Consider the following 24,959-nt stretch of genomic DNA (forward strand, 5'->3'; position numbering starts at 1 on the left):
TTACGCACCGATTTTTAAATTAATCAATCACTAAGAATCGTCACGCAAACAAAAGGATAACATCATGCTAATCCATTTTTGACGATCCATCCATTTCCACGATGACAGACGAACGGACGGACAGACATCATTACAACTCTACTAGTCACCCTGATCTCTTTGAAATACAGTGTCTGCCATAAAAAAACTCTTGTGTAGATAGATTTGGGAGACGGGTCTGGAAGAGTCCGAAAGACGACAGTCGCCCAGGGCAGCCTCATCCGACGTTCTTTTCTACTAGATCGCTTTAAATCCTCATCACATATTAATTATGCTGGAGTATCAACATTTCTCCGGAAACATAGAGGGACAGGATTTAACACTAAACCTACTAGAGCGGTTAAATGACCGCTTTTGAGACTTTGAAAAATAATTATTAATTATTATATGATAATTATTTTGTGTTTATTGTTTATGCCAAATTCTGTATTAATTACAATCAACTGGAAACGGCTATAATTTTTATTTCAAACCCGGTAATTTGACCGCCATCGGTAGAAATTGAAATGTATATAAACTATGTCGTTAGGTTTAGTATTAACGGTCGACGGCCTTCAAAAAAACCGTTATCGAGCCAACGAATGAAGAAACTGCGGTATGTATGTGCTAGTTGGTGGATCAGTGGAAGACCGTAATTTTCTTGGATGATTAGAAGTTTAATAACTTTGGATCAGATGGTAGCCGCCTTATGTGGAGAAAGTCAGACGAATGGTTCAGTGGAGAATGCTTACAGACGCCAGCTAGTAAGCAGGCTAGTCTGGAGCTGTTTTTCTTATAAAGAACTAAAAGGTATTCATTTAATTGAAGGAAGAGTCAACTGTGTGGCATGTAGAAGAGCTAAATTAACACCAAAACGGCTTCATCCTTCAGACTCCATGTCATAGAGCCGACATCGTAAGTATTTTTTATTTATACTTACTATTATCAATGACATTCATAACTAATTCTGCACTTCTTCTTTGTTTTTTTCGGGATTTTATGACTGTAAAATGAATAAAGGAGTTGACGAGGCCTGGGAACAGCGCCAATTTAAACCCGATCGAAAATCTGTGAACAAAGTATTGATTGAGATATTTCCCAATAGAGAGTCATATTATGAAATAAAAACAAACAATTACTTTGATATTACTTTTTTTACCACCGTAGACGAACTATCGATTCAATGTGCCACTAATGGAATTTCAATCTCTACAATGTTTATTAGTTTGTTATTATATGGTAATATAAAATAAACAAGTAAAAGTTTCAGGGAATCAATAATAGTGTATAAAATATCGTATGGACTTACCTCACTTTCCGTCAAATCGATTAGGCTGGATTTTTCTTCAAGCAAATTCTCGGATGAAATTTTCTCCTCTTCCCGATCACCTTCATCTTTGAAAATTTTCACTTCATCGGTGCTACCCAAATCGTCGCTGGATGAACCCCCATGTCGTGAATGTGAACTATGACTATTGTGTGGCATTATGATTAATTTTAAATTTTATTTTTAAACTTCTATTTGTAAATGTTTTTATTTTGGTATTTTTCTGGTTTTCTTTACACATTCGCTGCACTTTACATATAAAATAATAATAACAAATGTATACAATTGTATGGATACTTTTGTATTGATATTTGATTTTTTGTTCGAAGTATAAACGAGCTCATATTATAAACACTAATAATTACACTTTTAACGTTAATATTTGTATGTATTAACAAATTTCGTTTGTTTTTATTGTTAATATTGACTGCTTATGTAATGCACATATATTTTTTATTATAGTTATAAACAACGCTTTTTATATATATTTTTTGTTTGAATTGATTTTTTTCCTTTTGCTTAGCTACCTGAAAAGGACAAAAACAGTCCTACAAATTGCTATACAACAACACAAAATACATTTTTAAGGAAACAACCTGTTAGTAATTAATAAAATGTGGATTTTGTCGATATTTCACTTAAAAATTTGTTGCATATTTTTTCACAATATATTTTGTATTAATAATCTTTTTTTATATTTTTAATTTTTTGTTTTCCAAATAAATTTACACAATTGTAAGCAATGCAATGGTTTTACCTCGATGCTCTCAACTTTTCGTCTTATTATCTTCTTCTTCTTCTTATTAGCACTTACTTTTGTGATTAAATTTTAAACTTTAAAACAAAATATTGTAAGTTTCGCATTAATGCTTTGGCGCTGTTGTGTGGGGTTATATTATTTATATTGAAAATGGTATGCATATAATTATTTTGTACTATTACTATTTATATGTATTTAATATTATTGGTTTTTTGGAAATTTTATTTTTTTTTATATGTTTTATATCTTTTCTTATATTTAATTTTTTTAATTACTTTTTCAGTTTCGCACTAACATACGCACCACATGCTAATACAACACATAATTTTAATTTTTTTATTTTCTTATCTGTAAATATGTGCAATTGTTATTGTATTTTATTTTTTAATTATCACATATTATTTGTTTTGCTGCTCTTTAGTTTAGCGCCTTTGTTTTTATCGCGTTTCATATACATATGAATGTATGTTACGCTGCTGTTGTAATTTTCTTTGACATAGCTTATATTGTTATCGTTGTTTTGGCTTATTTTTCATTGTCGCGTTACACCAACACAATCTTACGTGTTGTCGCCTATCAGCACACATCTGCCGCTTATAAAGTACAAAACAATTGCGGCAACTTTGTATCGCGTCGTCTACACCGTTAAATTCGTTCACTCTCACTCACTGCAATGTGGTGCGCTCACAACATTTATTGCATATAAGTATTTACATACACACACGCATGTTTGTTTATTTATTTTTATGTTTTGTTATTTTTTTATGTATTTAATATGCCAGGTAGATTCACACTCTCGACACACGATCGCCCGTACACTAACTGACTGCAATTTATGTGTATATATACATACATATGTATGTATACACATGCAGGTATTTGTGTGCTGACTTGATTTTATTTATTTAGTTGCAAGTTCTCGTTAACTACACATTTCTTTCAACGTTTACCACTTCCTATTCCTTAACCGGCAAAGACGCATGGTTCTTAACACTTGGCTCGTTGCCGTCTCTCTATACCTACTCACTCAGTGCATCAGTGCAGCCTCCTTTACAACATTATTGTCAGCATCGTTATGGAGTTTTAAAGCGGCAGCAGCCAGCCTGCTTATTATCAACAATATGACGATTATAATATGCACAACATTATCATCTTATTATCATCACATCATTATCACATCGGCAACGTCGCTGCTTGCTTTTGCTTTTTAACGCTTCGTTCGTTTTGTTTTTTTTACGAAATATATGTACATACATATAAGCGTTTGGCTTGTTGGTTTTCCTTTTTTCTTTTTACTTTTTTATATTTAGGCTTTTGTATGTGATTTTCGTTTGATTTATTTGTAGCAGTTGTGTACGTATGGCAATTGTCGTTGTTGTTATTGTTGTCTGCTACAACACGCATGTGTTGCTGATGTATGACGTGGTATTCTTTTGCGCGCGCCTACTTGGCCACTGCCTTGCATTGCGCACACGAACGCATAGCGTAATTCACCGTTGGCAAAGCGCCCACAATTCTTCGATCGTTCGCAGTAACGAGCACCGCGCCGTCAGCTTCTGTGTTGCTATTACGCTGTGTGTGCTTTGTGTTGCGCCTTCCGCCTTGTCTCTATGTATCCACCATGCATCAACAATATTTGTGGCACTTAATGTGTCTGCCGCCTGCGCTTGCGCTTGCACCAGCACTTCTTGGCGCGTTCGTGTGAGCGTTGTTGACAAGCTTGCGCGCCTGCCTGCTACTTCACATCGATTCCGACGACTCAAGTGTAGCTGTAATAAGAAATTAGCAGCAGAAGCCACAAAGAAGAATGAAAGGGAAACAATTTTACTTCGACGGTAAACACATATGCAAGTCTGTAGATACGTATGGCAATTGGCTTATGTTTATGGATCTACAGTAGAATCCCGATTAACCGAACAACGATTAGCCAAATCGAACATTGATTTATCGAGCATCGATAATCCGAATATCTGCCCATCCGGACATCGACTATCTCAATATCCAAACATCGAATATCCGATTATTCGAACATCAATTATTCGAGGATCGATTATCCGAACAACGATTATCCCAACTTCTATTATCCGAACGCATTCACCTCGGGTCTATTTGCCAATTTAAAAATGATTTTTGTTGTATAAATTATTAAAATTAACTCTATATAATAATTTAATTGAAACGTACGACGATTTTAAAGAACAAACAGCAGCAATGAAAATCCTTAGCATTTCGAAGGGTGCGCTGAAGATGATATTAAGGAGTGACTGAACTGCGTTAATGAAGACCCTGAATTCCAAATATTAACTGATGAAGAAATTATTAACGATTTGAGCACTAAGGAGAAAGAGAGAAGATGATGAAGAAACTGAAACTGCGGATGTATGTCAAGTACCAGCTCATGCAGAAGCTTTTGAAGCGCTAGATGTCGAATGTGAAAGACTGGACGTATCCCATACTGTTGTTACAATTGAAGCGCATCAGGGACTTGGACACAATTAAAAGTTGGTTGGTCAAGCTTATACTGAACGCCTTATAACATCTTTAGTAGCTATGTTTATTCCCTAATTAACAATAATTTCGATTTTGAAGGCTAACTTCTTAAACTAGTTTAGTCCAATACCCCACCAGGTGTTGCGTAGTTATCGTGTTTTATATATGTATGTGTCGTGTTGTCTAAAAAGGTGTCTAAAATATTGTTAGATTTGCTTTGAAATTATTTATCCGGACTATCGTTTATTCGGCATAGCACTGATTTTATTTGTTCCGGATAATCGGGATTCTACTGTATATGTACATATATACTATACACACAGATGATAGAAGTGTGATGCACTATAAAAAACTGAACTACGACTAGAATATATTATTATATTATTTTACTAGAACTATAATATTTTCTTCAAAGTATTATACAAGTTCTGTATTTCTAAAAGTTCTTGTTGGTTTGATAGCTTTTATTTTAAGGAGTTTTGTGGGTTTCTAATTTTAAAATTTATTTTTTTTTTTCGTATTAAATAGAACAATAAAATGAGGTTTTTCGTTAAATTCCAAAAAAATTCAATAAGTTTTTAATATTTGTATTTTTTCTTTTTAATGATGATAGTGATTAATTTTGGATGCAAGCACTTCCTATATTTTTTGAAGCGTGAGAACGCGATGTGGTGTGATGCTGACTTTTTGGGATTTTTAAATACTTTTACTTCTAAAAAAAGGTGTGATGATCAAGTTTCCCAAAAAAATAACGGAGTCCCACTATTCATTTGATATATATTATGTTATCGCGATATTTCGATTATAGTGTACAGTTAATTGAATGCATGTATGTATAAGTTTATAATAAACTGAGATGATGCTGAAACAAAATAAGGAAAATACCATATCCCTGACATAATCATTTGTATACCATAGAAGTGTTTCCTCAGTTTACTGTCTCTCGAAATAGTTGTATTCATGAACACTTTTGTCATCAAAGTCACTAAACATCACACAGCCAACTCGAAATTTGCATACTCTATGTAATTGTTTAATGTTTTTTATCGAACCATCCGGACTATTCTTGTCCAACAGACAACAGAAAAATCTTCAAACTAATTTTGGTATCGACGTCTTCTCGATCCAATAACGCACAGTAATATTCGGAAATATGGAAATACTTATTTTACTATGTTTAAAGTAGTCGACAAAAATATGCTAAAACCTTGTCGGCCGAATTTGGTCAAAATATGCGTTTGGACTTCCTGTGAAGAATCTGGATAAATTCAAGATAAAGATGACTGAGGATTTGCAAAAAAAATAAAGAGGGGAAGGAGAAGCACTATGAAAGAAAATAGCGCACAGAAATGCTTGTAGATTATTGTTTGAGACTTAAAAAGACTTTACAACAGCCAAATATGCACGAAAATCATAAGTATTTTTTCTATTTTAAGCAATGATTTCTCGAAATGTAGATGTTGTTTGTACTCTTTAAGAAAACATACATATGCTTTGATGTCAGACGAAAACCGGACGTGACAGAAATTCGAGTGGCGACTGGCTGCAGAACACATTTCTAATGAGAGTGTTGTCGAGTAAAGGATAGTTCTAATGTGAGAGTTATCCAGTAAAGGACAGTTCTAATGAGAAAGTTGTCGAGTAAAGTGTAATCGATTTATAAGTTAGAGTTCTAAAGTAGAGTAATGAGTAATAAAGTGTTAAGTTATTTGAATTAGAAATAAATATTAGTGTTCGAACTCTGCATAGAGTTTCAGCGTAAACGATTGATTTAGTAAAACCCTTACATTATCGTGCTATATTTGAGTGTGTGTTTCCCATAAAAGCAACTAAATTTTTTCACATTTTGGTGTTCTATGCATATATTAATAACGATTGTAGAAAAATATCGTTCAGTTTTATACCAATTTCAATATGGTTTCACAGATTCTTGTTAGATTATGGACTCATTAGAAAATCGTGCTGTAATTGATTTAAGTAAGTCAGATATATTTTGTCCAGTTTGAGTTTAATGCTAATTTCTAGTAGTATATTTTCAAATTAGTTTAAGCAGTTACATCTAGTTAGAATTTTCAAAAAATCGTTTTTTTATTTCACTTTCGTAATGTTCATGTGTTCAAGTAAACACTCTGAACATTTCAAGTCATATCGACTGTTATTTTTGAAGTTAAAATTATGTCAAAACATCGATTTATTTAGAATCCACCATTTTGTTAAAAAATGTTTTCCGTATTCCTTTGATTAATTTCAAGAATATATATTACTCTAACGAAATCAGTTTGACTTTTTCATTTCTGTTGAACCAATTCAGAGTCAAAGTGGTCAACACCAAACGTCTTTTATGGTAGCGGTGCCTGGAGAGCTTCAAAAACTCCTTTACTCTTTTACAAAAATAATTATGCAATACACTTCAAAGTTACCATATAATTACCAATATGTAGAAATTCTTAGCATAATAATTGTAGAAGTGTTTGAAAACCCACATTTTTAAGGGCCCTAACCAGCTGTAACCCCTTGATATTTCATTGTATGTGTACACTACAAAGGCAACCGTTGTTTGCATGTTGGTGCATACAATTGCATTTTCTTGCGCATGAATTAGCAATACAAATACAGGCATACGGAAACCTGCTCACTGCTTTGACTACATTGAAACTTGAAATACGACCTAGAAGAAAACAGCAACTGCTCAGAGAAATTTATGCTACGAAAACTGTATTTTAGAAAACATAGTGGCGTTTGAAGAAGCACACGGATTCGAAAATCTAAACAAAATTAATATAATTATAAATAGTGTGATAACACTTACACAGACTAGAAACATATACATATGTACATATTGAAAGCCGTCAATTACAAGAAATGTGCAAACTAGTTAAAAAAAAATTTACAAAATATGGAGAATTAAAAGTGAAAAAAATTAAGCAAGATATGTACATATATAGTGAAAAGATAGTAAAATTCTAAGAGAGACACAGTTTGGAAGTTCCGGCCACGTCTGTTTCGTTTAAAAACTTTAAACGCGCTTATCTCAAAACTCGAAGAAGCGATTTTGCTAAAATCTTAGAAAGAACATTAGCTAGTTAATTAAAGGAAATTTTTTTTATTTTTATTACAACTATTTCTTCGTGGCAATATATGGCGAAATTTTAAACAAAAAAGTGTGTCATTTTCGTTTATCCATATACTAGCGAAATATTTTTGGTTTATTGATTTTGGTTGAACAATAATGTCTTATGCTACGCTTGTCTTATACACGACAAGCGCACGATTTTTGAGATGTTATGAAAAATTACTTATCAACGGCTGAGTTTTCAAAATTTGTAAATAATTTGGCGAAATTTTAAACAAAAAAGTGTGTCATTTTCGTTTATCCATATACTAGCGAAATATTTTTGGTTTATTGATTTTGGTTGAACAATAATGTCTTATGCTACGCTTGTCTTATACACGACAAGCGCACGATTTTTGAGATGTTATGAAAAATTACTTATCAACGGCTGAGTTTTCAAAATTTGTAAATAATTTTTTTCTTATTATTATTATTGATATGCTGAATTGTTTCATTGAAATATATGTATGTTTGTATATGTTTAAAAAAAAAATTAAAAATATACTTGTTTTCAAACTCTGAAACCCACCCAAACCCAAAATCATCTTTAATTAGATAAGTTTAAATTTCAAAACAGTAATACTAATTCATGTTCCTGCAGAGCTACATATATTGCTGAATAAATACATATGTATATGTGTGTGCAGTCAGCAATTGCAAACTAACGAAAGTGACAAAGTGATAATAGTCGCCTTCGATTCGCCACTTCTTTGCTCAACACGTTTGGGCGCTGCTCTCTTGTTAAAGATATTTTCATGTGAAACCAACAACAACAATGTTATATACTTGGAGTCAATGAAAGCATGTATTTATGTGCATACAACAATAAAGTGGTATAACCACTTGTTTTTTTTTATTTCTATGTGATTATGCCGGTCAATGTGATTTATACCGATTGTTGCGCCATTAGCCTCTCTCCAGGCAAGGCAATGATTAAAGAGAAAGATATATAAATACAAAATAATCATATATTTATATATTTTTAATATTTATATATGTACCTACATATCAGTATGTTTCTAAGGAAATCTCAATAATATTCTAAGGATGTGTATGTATGTGACTGCCTACAGACTTAGAAAAATTCACGCTTGCGCACCAAAATAGACAGTAACTTATTCGTAGGAGTTCTACAGGTAACAGTGTAGTATTTAAAGTATATTCATAAAAAATTATAAATGTAATGTTAAAATTAAAAACATAGCATACACTGTGGTTGTCTTGACATAATTTCCACTTTGCATCATTAAGGAACTTAATGTTTGTATATAAACAAGATAAGCGTAGAAAAAGACTTGGATTTAATGAAATAAAAATACAATGAAACGGTATATACATATGTACGTCAAAACCAAATAATAATTAAACAGCAAAGCATAGAAAAACCAGTCAGTCAGCGATGTGGCAGGCAAAGAGAATGACCAAGATAATCGAAAAAATGCGGTAGAAATTGTTTTCAAAAAAAAGGACAAGGTAAAATGAAAGCAAAAAAAGTTAAACAACACAAATAAGGTCGTGGAAGCACAAACTTATCATACCCTACACACACGTTGTACATACCATACGTAAATACATAAATATGTATCTTTCCATTATAGTTTTATGTTAAAAGTGCAAACGAGCACAGGTCTTCTTCCAGCAGCGTTTGGGCATTGCTGCGATTGTGATTTTTCGATTTTTCTTGTCAGCGTTAATGATGTGTTAAGGCTATATTGAGCATGCTAACAAGCAGCAAGAAACCTGCTGTCGAAATATTCTTCTTGTTATTATTTGCTTTTTTACCAGGCATATGAAACGGCGCAAGAGCAACCGATTACGCTCAGCGAGTGGCTGGCTGGCTCAGCAGCATGGCATGTTACTTCATACGGCCATCAGCTGCGTCGTCTACACAGCGTACACACACACAAATGCACAGCGTAGTCGCTGCCGCTGCCGCCGAAAAATTGAAAACCAAAACAATCGCCACATGCAAGCCGGTAAGCAAGCCAGATATACGCTAGAATCGTATACATACATATGAATGTACATATATGTTTGGTTCTAACTGTGTGTAGTTGTGGTCGGACAGATCCGACCAACGTACAATACATGCACAATGCTCAGACAGACGGCTGCTGCAGCGTAGTTAGCGGCAGCAACAACGACAACGCCTCGTGGAAGCAACTCACGAGCGACATAGCGACGACGATTTTTTGGGAAGCAGTTTGACGATATTGGTATTGGTGTTGGTGTTGTTGATGGCGGTGTTGGCGCTACAATCACCAACGCAACGTCAAACCAGTTACAAATATTGTTAAGATACCCATTGTATATATATATGTGCATGTATATGTATTATTGGCAGTTACTGCCGCCGCTAACGACATTGTTTTGTGCGCAATCATAAATACATATGAATATAATATGAGATACATACATAAATACAAATATATGTACATACATACATCTAAACAAATATATATGTAAACAACCGCATGAAGACTTTGGTTTATAACCAGAAGTGAAATTCGCTAAATTTAACTGGCGTAGTTTAAAGAATACACTGTTTGCGTGGAACCCTGTCCAAGATACACAAGTAAAAGCCTATAATACGAGGCGCCATATACATACATATGTGCTTCTAAGATGCAGTCCCTTAAGTGGAAATTGGCTGTCATGTGGTACAGCTCCGTATTACAGTGTTAACTAACGTTAATAATACGCTACTAAGTTCAAATCTATGTAACGAAATTTCAGTACAACGGTACTCGAAGTTTTGAAATGTAAAATATAGCTTTGGTGAGGGTGCTTATCGCATAATAATAATTAATGAATTAATGAAGACCCTGTATTCCAAATATTAACTGTTGAAAAAATCATTGGGGATTTGAACAGTTAGGAGAGAGTAGATGATGAAGAGACTGAAACTGTCAAGTACGCAGAAGACCTTATCCGCTGCCCAACAGCTTCTGCAGCTAGCATCCGGTAAAATTTTTAGTTTGACCGTATGTATACCGATGGTACAATGGCCAGTAAGAACACCTATGGCCAGGGAAAGATTGACCTTGCTGAGGGGGAAGAGTTCCCTTAACATTTTGTGACTTATTTTGGGCCAGCATGATCGGATCCCATACAGTTGTTACAACTAAAGCGCATCAGGAACTAGGCCGAGATCCATTCCGCCGAAGTTCGAATTAAAATATTGTTTTATTTGTCGCTATATATATATATAACTAGCAGACCCGGCCACACGTTGTTGTGGCCAAGGTTTACATTAAATTAAGTTTGGATTGGAGGCTTCGGCGACGATATTGATTACTCGAGGTGGATTTATGTTATGTGTTATGTTAGGTTTCATGTCAGGAAAACTTCTCCTTCGAGTCAATGAAGTGACAGAAATCTGTTGGAAATGTTATTAATCCATGGAGATGTCAACTGCGACCCTACCATTTCCAACTGCTTCTACAATCGCAATTTGATATTGTTGCAAAAACACTCATATGTTAGTTGTTAATTGGCGATTCTTTATGTGTCGCCACAAATTAAATGACTTTAGGCATGCGAGTCAGTAACAGTTGATCCAGGAATAATTGGAAGAGTCTGGCGTAAATCACCTGCTAACAGAATCCTGGCTCTACCAAAAACAATAAAGATATTTTAAAGTCCTGTGCAGTTAGGTATGCAAACGATGTATCGATGTTTTTGAAACATCGATGTTATCGTCAAAAAGCATCGATGTTAGCCATCGATGTCTCGAATCTAAAAACATCATTGCATCGATGTCACTTTCAACGATGTTTTATGTCAATGTTTTATATAAAAATTTGACTTCACACCTTCACACTTTTTCGGGTATTAACTCGAAACCCTCTATTTGGATACGCTTTATTAAAAACTTTCCATGTCGTTATTTTGAAATTCTGTTATTTATTGAGAAAAAACTTTAACAGACATATAATGCTAAGTTAAATAAAATGTAGTAACTTAAGACGTACTACTAAGTTTCATTTATTTATGCTTCTGCTTCTATATCCTTTTGCTTTTCATGCTAAATTTAAAATAAGTTAAAAAATACATCGATGTTTCGATGTTTTATTGGCCGATGTTTTTGATTTCGATGGGTTTTGAAGAAATATCGATACATCGAACCATCGATGTTTCATTTCACGATGTTTGCATCCCTATGTGCAGTACCTCCAGCGACTTCTTGAATATTTAGAAAATCTTCGTTATAGCGCTATTTTTAGCGATTTTGCCGACTGGTGTTTCGTTCATTTACAATTTAGGAGTAATTTCAAGGCCGAATTGTTTGTTTGCCTACTAACAGGTGCCAAGTTGTCCCTATTCCCGTTAACCTTGGTGGTGAAAATAAGTGAAATTGGTTCTGGAATTACATCAGACCTTATATACTATATATGATGATTTTCTATTGGACTTTGTGCCGAATATATAGGTCAAAGTGTGTTATCTTAATAAAATTACATCAATAAATTGCGAGAGTATAAAATATTCGGTTGGACCCGAACTTAGCCTTTCCTTATTTGTTACAAATTGTTTTGGGCTATTGACACAACCTTATACAATTGAACAATAACAAAAATATTTTAACAATTTATGTAACTGTAAATTAGAAGTAAAACAAAATGTTAATTATTAATTGTGGAGACGATTAAGTTGAATAACAACTATTCTATCATCTAAGTTGAACTAAATTACATGTATATGCCAACTTTCATGAATATCTGTTGACTCGTTTTTAAGTTCATTCGGAACATACACACGGACACTGGATTTTTATATATTAATAATAATGTTATTTCAAAAATGTGTGCAAATTTTTAAAAACATCGCCACATAACTTTTTGAGTTACCGTGTCCATATACTTCGAAAATTTAGTTTTGAATTCAACGCGTTTAATCGGCGGCACTTCCAAAGCGTCTATCTCTTAGAATTTTCCGCGGATTGTTATTTTTGGTTAATGTTTTAAAAATATTGCACTATTTAATAAGACAAAAAAAATTATTAAAATTTTGAAATCCATCCAATGGGAGAGATTTCTCAAAATTAAAAAATCGAATTTGAAATGCATGATAGGAATCCACTAAACTGTGGGAGATGCGGGCAATTAAAATTTGGTTTATTAGTTTCCGTTATTGTTTATATTTGTGTTTATGGCGTATCGCCTGAATTATTCATAACAATAACAATTCAAGAAGGAAAATATTGTTTCAATAAAATTCACAAAAAAACACAAATTCGCTGCTAATATAATAAGTATATGCAATATATGAATGTAGGTACAATAATAAATTTATGTACATATTGGTAGACGATATTGTACTACTACTACCTACTACATGTTTATCTCACAAACACACAGGCACAGTTTCACGGCCAAGTAGCCGTCCGTCGGACGCCAAAGTTGATGACGGTAAGCGCACAAGAATTTCCAATGAAATTTATACGATTTTGCAGTGAAATCTTCTAGGTTTTTGAGCATGAGTAGGGACAAAAGGTCTTACAATATATAAATGTATGTATGTATGCTTACAAACAAAATCCTTACAGGTAGCTGGATATTTCATGGACGATACAATACGAATGCGCCAAGGTCATGCGTTGCATTGCCACAATAGGGGGTACATACGGTTTGTTTGCTGTTTACTGCTTCAATGCTTAAGGATTGTTTTGAACACGTTTCTGAAAATCCACAACCAAAACAAATTTCACATATCCAAATGCGATTGGGTATGTGCCTGTTTGGCCAACATGATGAGAATGTGGATATTTATTTTCATTATTTTGAAGCGACAACTACCTAAAACCAACATGATTTCTTAACAATTTTAAAGAAAATTAGTATATAGCGGAAAAAGTATAAGAACAATTAGAGATCTCACATACGATCTAGTGATCTATGAACAAGATCTTTGAAAACCTATGTTTTGATTGCAATGTGATAATAAAAAAATGTGTTAATAAAAAGTAGCTAACTAACCCTTTAACGACAATTTGAATTAATATTTGTATAAAGAGTTTCAATATTTTTATACTCTCGCAACAAAGTTGCTAGAGAGTATTATAGTTTTGTTCACATAACGGTTGTTTGTAACACCCAAAACTAAACGAGTTAGATATAGGGTTATATATACCAAAGTGATCAGGGTGAAGAGGTGTTCAAATCCGAATGTCTGTCTGTCTGTCCGTCCGTTCGTCCGTCCGTCCGTCTGTGCAAGCTGTAACTTGAGTAAAAATTAAGATATCTTGATGAAACTTGGCACACTTATTCCTTGGCACCATTTTGCTTTCGAAAATGAGCAAAATCGGACCACTGCCACGCCCACAAAATGGCGAAAACCGAAAACACATAAAGTGTCATAACTAAGTCATAAATAGAGCTATGGAAATAAAATTTGGTATGAAGGATCGCACTGTGAAGGGGCATATTTCGATGTAATTTTTTGGGGAGGTGGGCATGTCCCCGCCCCCAAATAGATTTTTTGTACATACCTCGGAAACCAAGAGAGCTATATAAACCAAACTTTCTGCAGTCTTAATACAGACCAAAAATGAAAGAAATCGGGTAATAACCACGCCCACCTCCCATACAAAGGTTAGGTTGAAAATTACTAAAAGTGGGTTAACTCACTAACGAAAAACGTTAGAAACACTAAATTTCACATAAGAAATGGCAGATGGAATCTACACTCAGATTTTTTTACAAAATGGAAAATGGGCGTGGCGTCGCCCACTTATGGGTCAAAAACCATATCTCAGTAAATACTCGACCGATTTCAATGAAACTTGGTTTGTAATAGTTTCCTTACATCCCAATAATATGTTGTGAAAATAGACAAAATCGCTTCACAACCACGCCTACTTCCTATATACCAGAACTTTGAAGTCCATCTGAATCGTTTACATTACAATATATACATATGTACAGTAAGCACTAGTGAAGATATCGGTGCAGAACTTTGCATAAATTCTGCAGGGGCGGCAGCCCCTTTCTAAAAAGCGCCGAAGTCGGTCCATAGGTTTTCAAGACCCCATATATCGAACATGAGGACCTCGGTGCTTCTAATATAATATTAGGGTTTCCAACTTTTAATAGGCTTTATACAATATATATGACGAATATGTGGGTCAAATTGTGTATTATATAATATAAATAAAGTTAAATAAATAAATTGCGAGAGTATAAAATGTTCGGTTACACCCGAACTTAGCCCTTCCTTACTTGTTTTATAAACAATTTAATATTTGTGTATGTACTTGTACAAAAAGTCAAAGTTTGGTACAAGTTTATTTTAGTCATTTTTGTGCAGCTTACATTTCAGAAATATTTAATTGTTTTTTGTTTTTTTTTTTTTTATTACTGTAGCCAATTAGGCTGAGCAGCAACAATACATTAATTACGCTGACACATTAAGGGTGTAAAGTATATAAATTGGCGTAGGTTGTATGTATGTATATGCTATGTATAAATTATGCACATAAATAGGGTTTAATATAGTACATATGTATCTGTACCTACCTAGATAACTACACATTTGTATAAATCATACATGTATGTATGTATTAAAGTGGTACTATTTGTTGCTTTATTACTTACACAACTCCTGAAAAGTTGTTGTTGTTGCGGTTGCTGTTGTTGTTGACTATTTGCATATTGTATTAAATTAAACACTTTTAAGCTACGTTTCCTTCTTCTTGATTTGGAAAAATACATTTTCGATTTGACTACAACTCCCAAACATTTTACGAGACTTGACTTTTTCAATATTTACAAAATAATGCAAATAAGTTATTTTAGTAATTAAAAAAAAAAACGACTTTAAGAAAATCTTTTAAGTTTTCGTTGATCTAAAAATGTGTTAAACATGGGCATAATATATTAGTTATATTTACACATATTTGCGGAAATATATTAAACTAAAATATGATTATAATATATATGTGATTAATATATATATATATATATGAGTATTATGTATGAATTCTAAATATACGCGACTTCAAGTAAATGTTAGTATGTGTTTGCAATTGATGTTGCAGTTGCAGTTTACACGCGTTGATTCCACGCATTTTAATGTTTGATCGCCCAATTTGGTAGCGCCAACATGCAATTTCATATGAAAGCAAAATATGCTTAATATGCTATATAGGTAGATGTAGGTATGTTGATTGTTGTTGCTTGACTGTTGATAGTTCAGAGTTGATTGTAGATTATTTGATTGCTAATTGTTGATTGTTGAACGTTGTTGTTGTACGGTCTTTTGCGCTAGATTAAATTTTCCAACCAAAGTTGCATGTATAAAAAATATAGGTAGTGTATGACATAATTCGATAATAATATTTGTATAAACAATTATTATTTATATTATAATTAATAGATATTTTCATAAAAGTAAACACAATAATATTATTGCAAATATAACGGACATAAAGTTATTATTTGTAAAAAAGGATGTGGGTATATTCATAAATATATATATAAATAGTTTATTATTTTCCATTTTACACTACACTATACGCCAAAATATTATTAATTACAGAATATAGCTACTAAAAAATCCGAAATATATATATAAACTGCATTTTCCACTTAATTCAATTGGGTATAAAGGTCATGTTGTCCGGATGGATGAAAACACTCCAGCTCTGAAAGTGGAGGAAGCCGCGGAAGAGGACGACTCCGGTGAAAAGACCAAGTGCAAAGTGACCTGACTTCACTTGGTGTTTCCAGTTGGCGCCAAAAAGCAAAAAGGAGGAATGAGCGGCGCTCTCTGGTGGATTCGGCTATAATCGCTTAAAGCGGTTCCTAAGCCAAATATATATGTATATATGTATAAAGGTATGTATATGACAACCTGTATGAAAGGTCAAAGTTTGATCTTCGAAAAAAATAAAATAAAATTCATAACGAAAAATACTACACCCGTAAAAACAGCTATCATATAGGCTTTCGAAAAAGTTTTATATGCAAACCATTGAACTCAGTAGAAAATTTAGTTTATTTCCATATTCTGGATTTTTTAGTTGCTACATATATCCCGTAATTAATAATATTTCTTTTAAAAAGTCGTATTTTCCGAATTTCGAATCTAAATATTTCAATTTCATACATATGTACATATGTATGTATAACGTTAACAATCATTGAGTTGGGCTCAAACGTTTGGAACTTATTGGAGAAATTATGGGGGCTTATAAGTACATATGTATAGTAACAGTTTGGAAGTGTAGGATGCAACAATTTCCAAGGCCGTTGGTTTTTTACCAACGAACATTTTTTTCGAGGCCGCGCTGTTCAGAGCGCTGTATCTTGTGCACAATATTTTCGGCTTAAAAATAAACGTTAAATAAATTTAAAGCTCTATCTTATCTTACTGGTCGTAGAAAAAAAAATTTGAAAAAATTGAAAAAATTCTCTCTAAAAACAGGCCGTCTCATGGGATGACCCGCTTAAAGAAACTACGGGGCAAAACCTGTTTTAAAGCCATGTCAGCGCAAAATTGCAGCGCCACAGTACAGACAGTTTGTACGAAAAACTTGGTTAGTTTGTTCGATTGGTTACTCCTACACTTGGCGTATCGAATACAGCACATTTAGCTCAAAAACAATTACAATTATTATTATTGTAATACTTTTTTCTATTTTATAATACAATTTTTGCCTTCGCTACTGCAGCTCACGTGTATAGTGTTGTAGCAGCAATTGGTAAGTATGCAAAACTTATTGCACTTCTGTATATACTGAGAGTTTAAGCAGGAGACATTTCACGCTTCATACCATAAAAGTAAATAGTTATGTATATACATATACATACATATATATTTCTATAATTACTTTGTATATACACAGGAACATACACATACATAGGTACATATGTAAGTGAGCAGCACAAATGCGCTTTTTCTTTCTCGTTTCGAAGATATCGACGAACTTCCTGCTTAAAACAATAAAAATACAACAACCGTAACACACAATATTGTTAAATACATATATATATTAAATACATATACATAAGTATGTATATATGTAAATATATGTTTGTCTGTATGACAACAAAGCGCGCAATAAAATACTGTGTGACTAGTGTACTTTTGTGTATAACGTAGATACTTATCTACATGCATATGAGCTTTAAAAGGATGCTGCTGCGTTACAAATATACAGTTGAACTTCCATAACTTGAACTTCTTCATAATTCGTACTCTTGAATTGGCAATAACAGTCAAATTTCATACAAATTACCTGCTATAACTCAAAATCGCTCTAACTCGTAGTTTTTTTGTGGATTATGGTGATTCGAATTATGGAAGTGCAACTGTATGTATGTATGAACTCGCATAAAAGTACAAGTGTTTTAAGGGCGGCGAAGACGTTGCATACACAAAAGAGTTGGCGTAACCGTTGAAAGCTATAAGCTTTTAATTAAATTAAAAAATTTACAAATTAAAATTTCTATTGCCAATTACCGTGTGCCTAAAGGCAACAAAGCATGTAGGCAAAAAAAATTAACAATTAACTGTAACTAATGTAAAGTAGAAAAAGTTAACTTTTTTAAATTAAAATATAACAAAACCATAAAAATTACAAACAGTTGTTAGTTAGTATTCTTACAGGCGCACATATTGCACGTTGTTATTACGCTGCATTTGTTGTTGTTGCTTGTTTTATTTTTTGTTAATTTTTCTAATTTAGGTTATTTATTTATTTTTTTTATTGCACTTTGTATGTCATTTCACCGGTTTCTAAGAACTTACAGCATCTTCACACTTTCTTTTTTATTCTGATTTCGTTTCGATTTTGTATAGTAACAGCTTCCAATTGCAATACACTGATATCTACAAATACACAATATACACAGCATTAGACAAGCGCACAATTAATATATATGTATATGTACCTTTGTGGTGTTGTTATTGTAAAAAAAATATATATATATTTTAGTTTAAATTTTTATGATGTTTATAGTTTTCAGTGTTTTCATTTAATTTCAGTTTGTATACACAGAAACATACAAACATCTCATATATTACAAACATACATACATATGCGAATATTTAAAGTATAAGACTAATGATGAGTACAACCAACCACATTTATTGTTTTCAAAATTACACGCGTAAACGTTTGAATTCAATTCCAGAAAAATAAACCGCCTTTTATTACTACCTAGCGCCCGGTGATCTACGCTTGACATGATAGATTGAGTTTATAATTTGGCTTAATGATGTCTATGCCTCCGCCACAACAATTTGCGGATAACACACGGTATGTTGCTTGCATGGCAAAATTATTGCTATGAAAATATTGTTGCATCTCCTTCAGCTATGACGAAATTAGATTGGGAAGTAAATTATTGCCCGTCTGCATGCTGATTTGAAAACTGTTTCGTTCATTGCTACATATTCTTTGGAAATCTTTCAACAATAACTAAACTAATAGGAAAACAACTATAAATGGTGCTCGTTATTTTCCATAGGAGCTGGCCGACACCAAGCACTGTTTGGTGTGGTTAGCGGGCCGGTGGAATCATCGGTTAATATTACTTCAAAAATGATGTCGGTGAGACCGTAACCGTCACTGCCGACCGTTAGCGAGCCAACTATTTGCTGCCTGAAATTGATGCTCGTGATCTCTGCGACATTTGGTTTCAACAAGTCTGCATCAATCAATGGATTTATTGAGAGAACATTTCGGTGAGCAGATAATTTCACGTTTTAGGTCGGTAGGGCAATTCCGCATCGTTTCAGGTCTTGGAGCAAAACATCACGCGTGTCATTAGCCAGATATCGGTCGAAATGCTCGAACGAGTCATCGAAAAATGAACTCAACGGACGGATCAACTGAGACGTAGCTGTGGCCAACATTTGAAAGCGGTAATTTTTAAAAAATATTAAATTATAATTTTCTGTTTTTTTCTCCTTTAAAAAATAGAGAACCTCGAAATTGATCACCCACTAGTATTAGACGTTTTAGTAACAAAGTAACTCTTATAAATAGTACGTCTTGCTTTCAAAGTTGGCTACTATATTATCAAAAATTGAGAGTCATATTAATCACCACCCGCATATTTCTATACTGGGAGATTCCGTACGACAATATGCTTTTAACTTGGCTGTTTCAGCAAGATAACGTACCGCCTGTAAGAAAAGAAAATGTCGGTCAACTAAACATTGGATGGACGAAAATATGATTTATTTATTGGAATGACATTCTTGCAGTACAGAACTGAACCCTGTTGAGTAGCTTTGGGGGGGCAATTGAAAACGAAGGTTCGATTGAACACAGTCGGAATTTTCAGCGAACAATTCGGAAAAGTTAAGCTGGAATTAGAAGTAATTTCCGAAAACATATGTGACATGATAATTGAATCAATGTCTCGCAGACGTGAAGTATTTATTCAAAATAATGGTACTTCCACAAAAGATTAAATTTTCAATGAAAAACCAAATATCAAGCGTTGTTAATTACTTGACTGAAAGGCTATGGTAGATCCTTTTCCAAATAATGAAAACGTAGTGTAGCATAAAATGAAATTAAAAAACTACATATTATTTAAAAAGCAGTGAAATATTGCTTAATTAAACTCCAAAAGTTTAAATTATTCGAGACAACTTTTCGACTTATAAATGTTAACATGGTTCATACAGCAGCGCAGCTAATTAGTTGACCGTAGCTGTATTTGACAATTATACTTATCATCGTGTAACAACATGAGCAAGCTATTTAAAAAAAATTTAGATGTTACAATGATTACCTAGTCGTATAGTATGCAAATATATAGTTATGTGCATACACCGAGATTATTATGTTTACTTTTTTTATTATTTTTTATTTAAATTTCTTTTCTTAACTCCACTTAAGCTTCGCACTTATTTCGGGAGAGCACTGAAAATCTGCCAAACGTAATATGTTTTGGCGGAGATTATTTGTGTAGTTTTTAAAGAAAAAAAGCTTTATTAATCGAATTACTTTTTTGATACTAAAGGCATTTGATATTATCAGCAAAGTATAAAATAATATAAGTTAAAATAATTTATTACAAACTTTTTTAATGTTAATTTATTAACATAGAAGTTACTGTATGCGTTTTTTACAAAAATACAACCTACAGCGAAGTTTTTCGTCATTTTCTTACAGGCGATACCTTTCTCATATTGACAACTCGTTGGTATCTGTCGCTATTTTCTTATTAGCGTGGCGCTATTGCTGAACATTTTACACGAATTTAAAGTATTGATAAATCACTTTCCCAGCCATTCATCATTTCGTGTTTAAATCGTGATTATTACATGTCTTACTTACAATTTTGTAATATTTAAGGGGCTCTACCAGTATAGTTTTTGAATGGCAGCATTCTAAAGAGCAACCGATCGCAGGCATAATCCGCGATAGTTGAAACTTTTAACAAGTTCTTCTCGAAACGACATTTTTAAAATTGCTCAACGAGAAATTGACCGATTAATATATTTCTACTGAAATTTATACTGAGTATTCTGGAAGATATGTATGTATTTACTATACAATGAACTCTTTTTAATCAGTTGAAAATTGTCAATTTGGCATTAAAAAAACGCCACTTTTTCAGAACTACGCCATTTTGTTCATTTTTCATATTTCAACTTTAATAACCTTTTTGATTTTTTTTGTTTCAGCTACTCATTCGGCCAGAATCATGTCAACAGTTGGGAAACTTTTGTTTTGAAAACTCCGAAAACAGCACATAACTCTGTTATTTTTCAAGATTTTTGTAAAAAAAATCTTAAAATATATCTGAAAATATACCTTATGTCCAAAAAACATTCGATCGAGTACTTTCTTAAAAAAAACTTCACAAAAATCGCCTAATTTTCCATGGATTACACTGGTGTAACCCCATAAATACTTGGAATGTTATGATCAGCTGTTGATACAAAGCGCGCATTTGGTGTTTTGTAGCAAAATGTTGGACATACATATGTACTTCGTACTTACAATACATGTTAAAGATTTCTGTTTTGTAACGACACATTAAGTGAGTGCACTTTTTATGCATGCTAGTTTTAGCAGTGTGTTTTTGGTTTTTGTTGTTGCCGCCCCAGTAATGCATTTTAGATTAGAGGCCGCAGGTATAAATCACATTTATATATGTATACAATTGAAAAAAAGTAAGACAACAACTAGTTAGAACCCTCTTCCCATATGCGTATGTATTAGGCGCGGTTCCGATAGTTAGTGGGCGTTGTTAGCGGCAATCGGCGCTATACACTCACTATACACAGCACGCATTTTCAATATTATTATTATTTTGCACGTTGTTGGTTGGTTGTATCATATTTATTTATCTACGAAGTTCTCAAATTTCTACACTTTCTTTTGCCGGCGGTAAATTGTTATTTAGCCATAAATTAGTTGATGATGGCAGCAATAACAGTACAACGCTCAGTCATACCATTACAAGCTTGCTTTCATGTTATTTGTAATGCGTTTCAATATAATATATATTTATATTTATGTACATATGTATGTTTGTATATAATAACTGATTTGGTACGGTTAGTTATAATTATTTTATTATTTATATGCATACATATATGTATGTAATATATATATATATATGAAATATTTATGCACGTTTGTATGTATGCATAGTTACAGACATAGACGTATATAACCTCACTCGCGCGCTCTTTGATTAACCAATAAATGGCATTTAAACACGTATTAATACATAGTAAACAATAAAATAACAACAAAAGGTATACAATATACATATATATTGTTGAAATACCGACGGTGTATGCATGCGTGACAGCCAAACTGCTCCGGTTTACAATTAGTGCATCATCTTATATTCGTCGCCGAAATATTTCACAAAACTTCTTTCTGCACAATTGGTCAACAAGTGTTTGATTAGTTGATCACCACGCGTTTTCTACCAACACTTTGAATTACACCGTATGTTCAGCAAATAATTTACACAAGTCACAACTGCAAATTTGCGACAGTAGAACGTGTGTACAAATTTTATCAGCTAATAAACCAGCCACTGAGACACACTTTTGCCTTTTTTTATTATTAAACATATATTTATTTTGGCCTTAAATTAATTTTATTTTTTGTTGTAATTTCTTATTTTGATTCTACGATACGATTTAATATTTTATATATTGTTGTAGCCGCGTTGATTGCGCGCACCGCACTAGTATGTTGCCTTGCAGCACAAGTTGAGGGTGTAGACTGTATATACGGTCAGCAAGCGCATACACTAACACCCCACTATTAAGTACAGTGAGCGCGCGTGGAAAAGAGGCAAAAGCAAGAGCCAAGAAGCAGTAAGAAAACGTAGCGTTAGCTACACAGCATTGATGACGATAGCTACAGCGGCTACGGCTATGGTTGGCTTTGGCTACAAAACACGCATACCAAAGTGTGCGCTAGCTATATAAATAAATTTGTTTGTATATACCACATAGATACATATATATATATGCTTGTATAGGTGCGTATGCGTGTGCATGTGCGTGTGTATAAAGTCACTGTCATCGACATTGTTAAGAAATAAGCGAGTGAGAGTGCATTACACTGCGTTGAGCACAACGAATAAGGTGCAAAAGAAATATGGTGAGAAGAGACAATCGTGTCAGAATAATTTACTTGTCGGCATTAGTGGCAGCAGAGCTGGCAACCAGTGCTGCCGTTAGGAAATGAAACGACTGAAAGTGTGTTTTTGGGTAGATTATTATGCATTTTATGAACTGGATGCACATGCATATTTTTCGTCAAATAATTATTTTTAAAATTTTTTTTGTAAATTTGTTTTCAAACATTTATTTCCTTCTTCTTCAAACATTTATCTCCTTCTTCTTTTTTTCTAAAATTTGTTTACATTAAATTTTTTTCGTAAATTTAATATAAATACACTTAACAAATTCACACTGCAGCAAATAAAATCTATTTGTTTAATCGACTTTTTTTTTGGGTATTGGACCAAACAAATTTTTTCCGTAGATTGGGTCATAAATAAAAATATTATATCTCCGATTTTTGAAGAAATCCACCAAAATCGAAATATTTGTACACGTTTTTTAATTATTATTATTATTAATTACGGCATTTAGCTACTAATAATGCAAAATAGTGGATATAATCCAAATTTCCTCTTAATTTAATGATGTAAAAAACTTTATGGTCAAGCTTATATGAGTTTGATCTTTGAAAAAAATAAAAAAAGGTTTATCGAAAAATACTGGACCCCTATAACAACTATCATAAAAGAGTAATAACAACATTGTATACTCCGATTTTCGAAGTTAGCCGCTAAAATCGAAATACATATTTGTATATAAAGATCGAAAGAATGATTTAAAAAAATATTAATTACAGGATATTCTGCATTAATTACAGTATATTCCGTATAACATCTGAAGGATCAAAGTTTGTTCTTCGAAAACAAAATAAAAAAATGTTCATATCGAAAAATACTGGACTCTTTATAACATCTATCATATAAGTTTGACGAAAAAGTTTTATAAACTTACCATTGAATTAAGCAGAAAATTTAAATTTTATCTATATTTTAGATCTTTAATAGCTACATACATTTATCCTGTAATTAAAAATATTATTAAAGTCCTGTTTTCGAATTCCTATTTTGACGACAAAATTCGAAAATCGAAGAATACATTTTTTAAATTTTCATATATGAGCAGAAAAGCACAACAAGCCGTTGTGTTTTCAGCATTTGCTTGTTACCTTATTTACCTGCTATGCGGCAACACTGTTTTGGGCACTGCATCGGTGTCGATACCAATGTCAACGACTGAAGCAACAGCGGCAAACAAATCTATGTCGCAGTTCAACAACAACAATAATAATCAAGTAGCTGTTGCAGCCAGCGTCGTTGGTGTAATTCACACAAAACTTCAAGTTGAAATCAGGTAATGGCAGTGAAGCGCATAAGCGTTGAACGCCTTATGGACCTTATTAACCATTTGGCTGTTTACAACTGTAGCTCGCTCTCTGCGTGCATCGATCGTCAAAGGTTCTTAGTTCTCCAGAAATATCAGTTTCATTGATTTTGTAATTATTTATAAAATAAAAAATTTCTAAAGGCGTATTATCATTTCAACAATTTAATATATTTGTTTCAAGGCTCAAATACAGTGATATGAAAAAATAAATTCTAAGCATAAACAAATTGTACATTTTCATACGACTGAATTTTGGTTGGACTGAATTTTGGACAAAAAATGTACAAAATTCGAGATTATGTCAA

General features: G+C 32.9%; 1 protein-coding gene across 23 annotated transcripts in view; it reads right to left on the reverse strand.

The window, feature by feature from the left end:
* LOC105218274 (protein pangolin, isoforms A/H/I/S) overlaps positions 1–23,050 on the reverse strand; it is a 159,340-nt gene extending 136,290 nt beyond the window's left edge. Inside the window, exons 1-4 of one of the 23 annotated variants that reach the window (XM_054235484.1) lie at positions 22,477–23,047; positions 18,317–18,540; positions 15,303–15,553; positions 1,328–3,874 (exon numbers count right to left, since the gene is read on the reverse strand). In XM_054235484.1, the coding sequence (XP_054091459.1) occupies positions 1,328–1,504 (177 nt within the window). In that variant the 5' untranslated portion in view covers positions 1,505–3,874; positions 15,303–15,553; positions 18,317–18,540; positions 22,477–23,047. Of the gene's footprint in view, positions 1–1,327; positions 3,875–15,302; positions 15,554–18,316; positions 18,541–22,453 lie in introns of all 23 variants that reach the window. The other 22 variants (XM_054235492.1, XM_054235483.1, XM_054235490.1 and 19 more) reach the window with 22 other exon arrangements.
* Positions 23,051–24,959: the final 1,909 nt, after the last annotated feature.

This window comes from Zeugodacus cucurbitae, chromosome X, assembly GCF_028554725.1.
Source record: "Zeugodacus cucurbitae isolate PBARC_wt_2022May chromosome X, idZeuCucr1.2, whole genome shotgun sequence".
NCBI lineage: Eukaryota > Metazoa > Arthropoda > Insecta > Diptera > Tephritidae > Zeugodacus > Zeugodacus cucurbitae.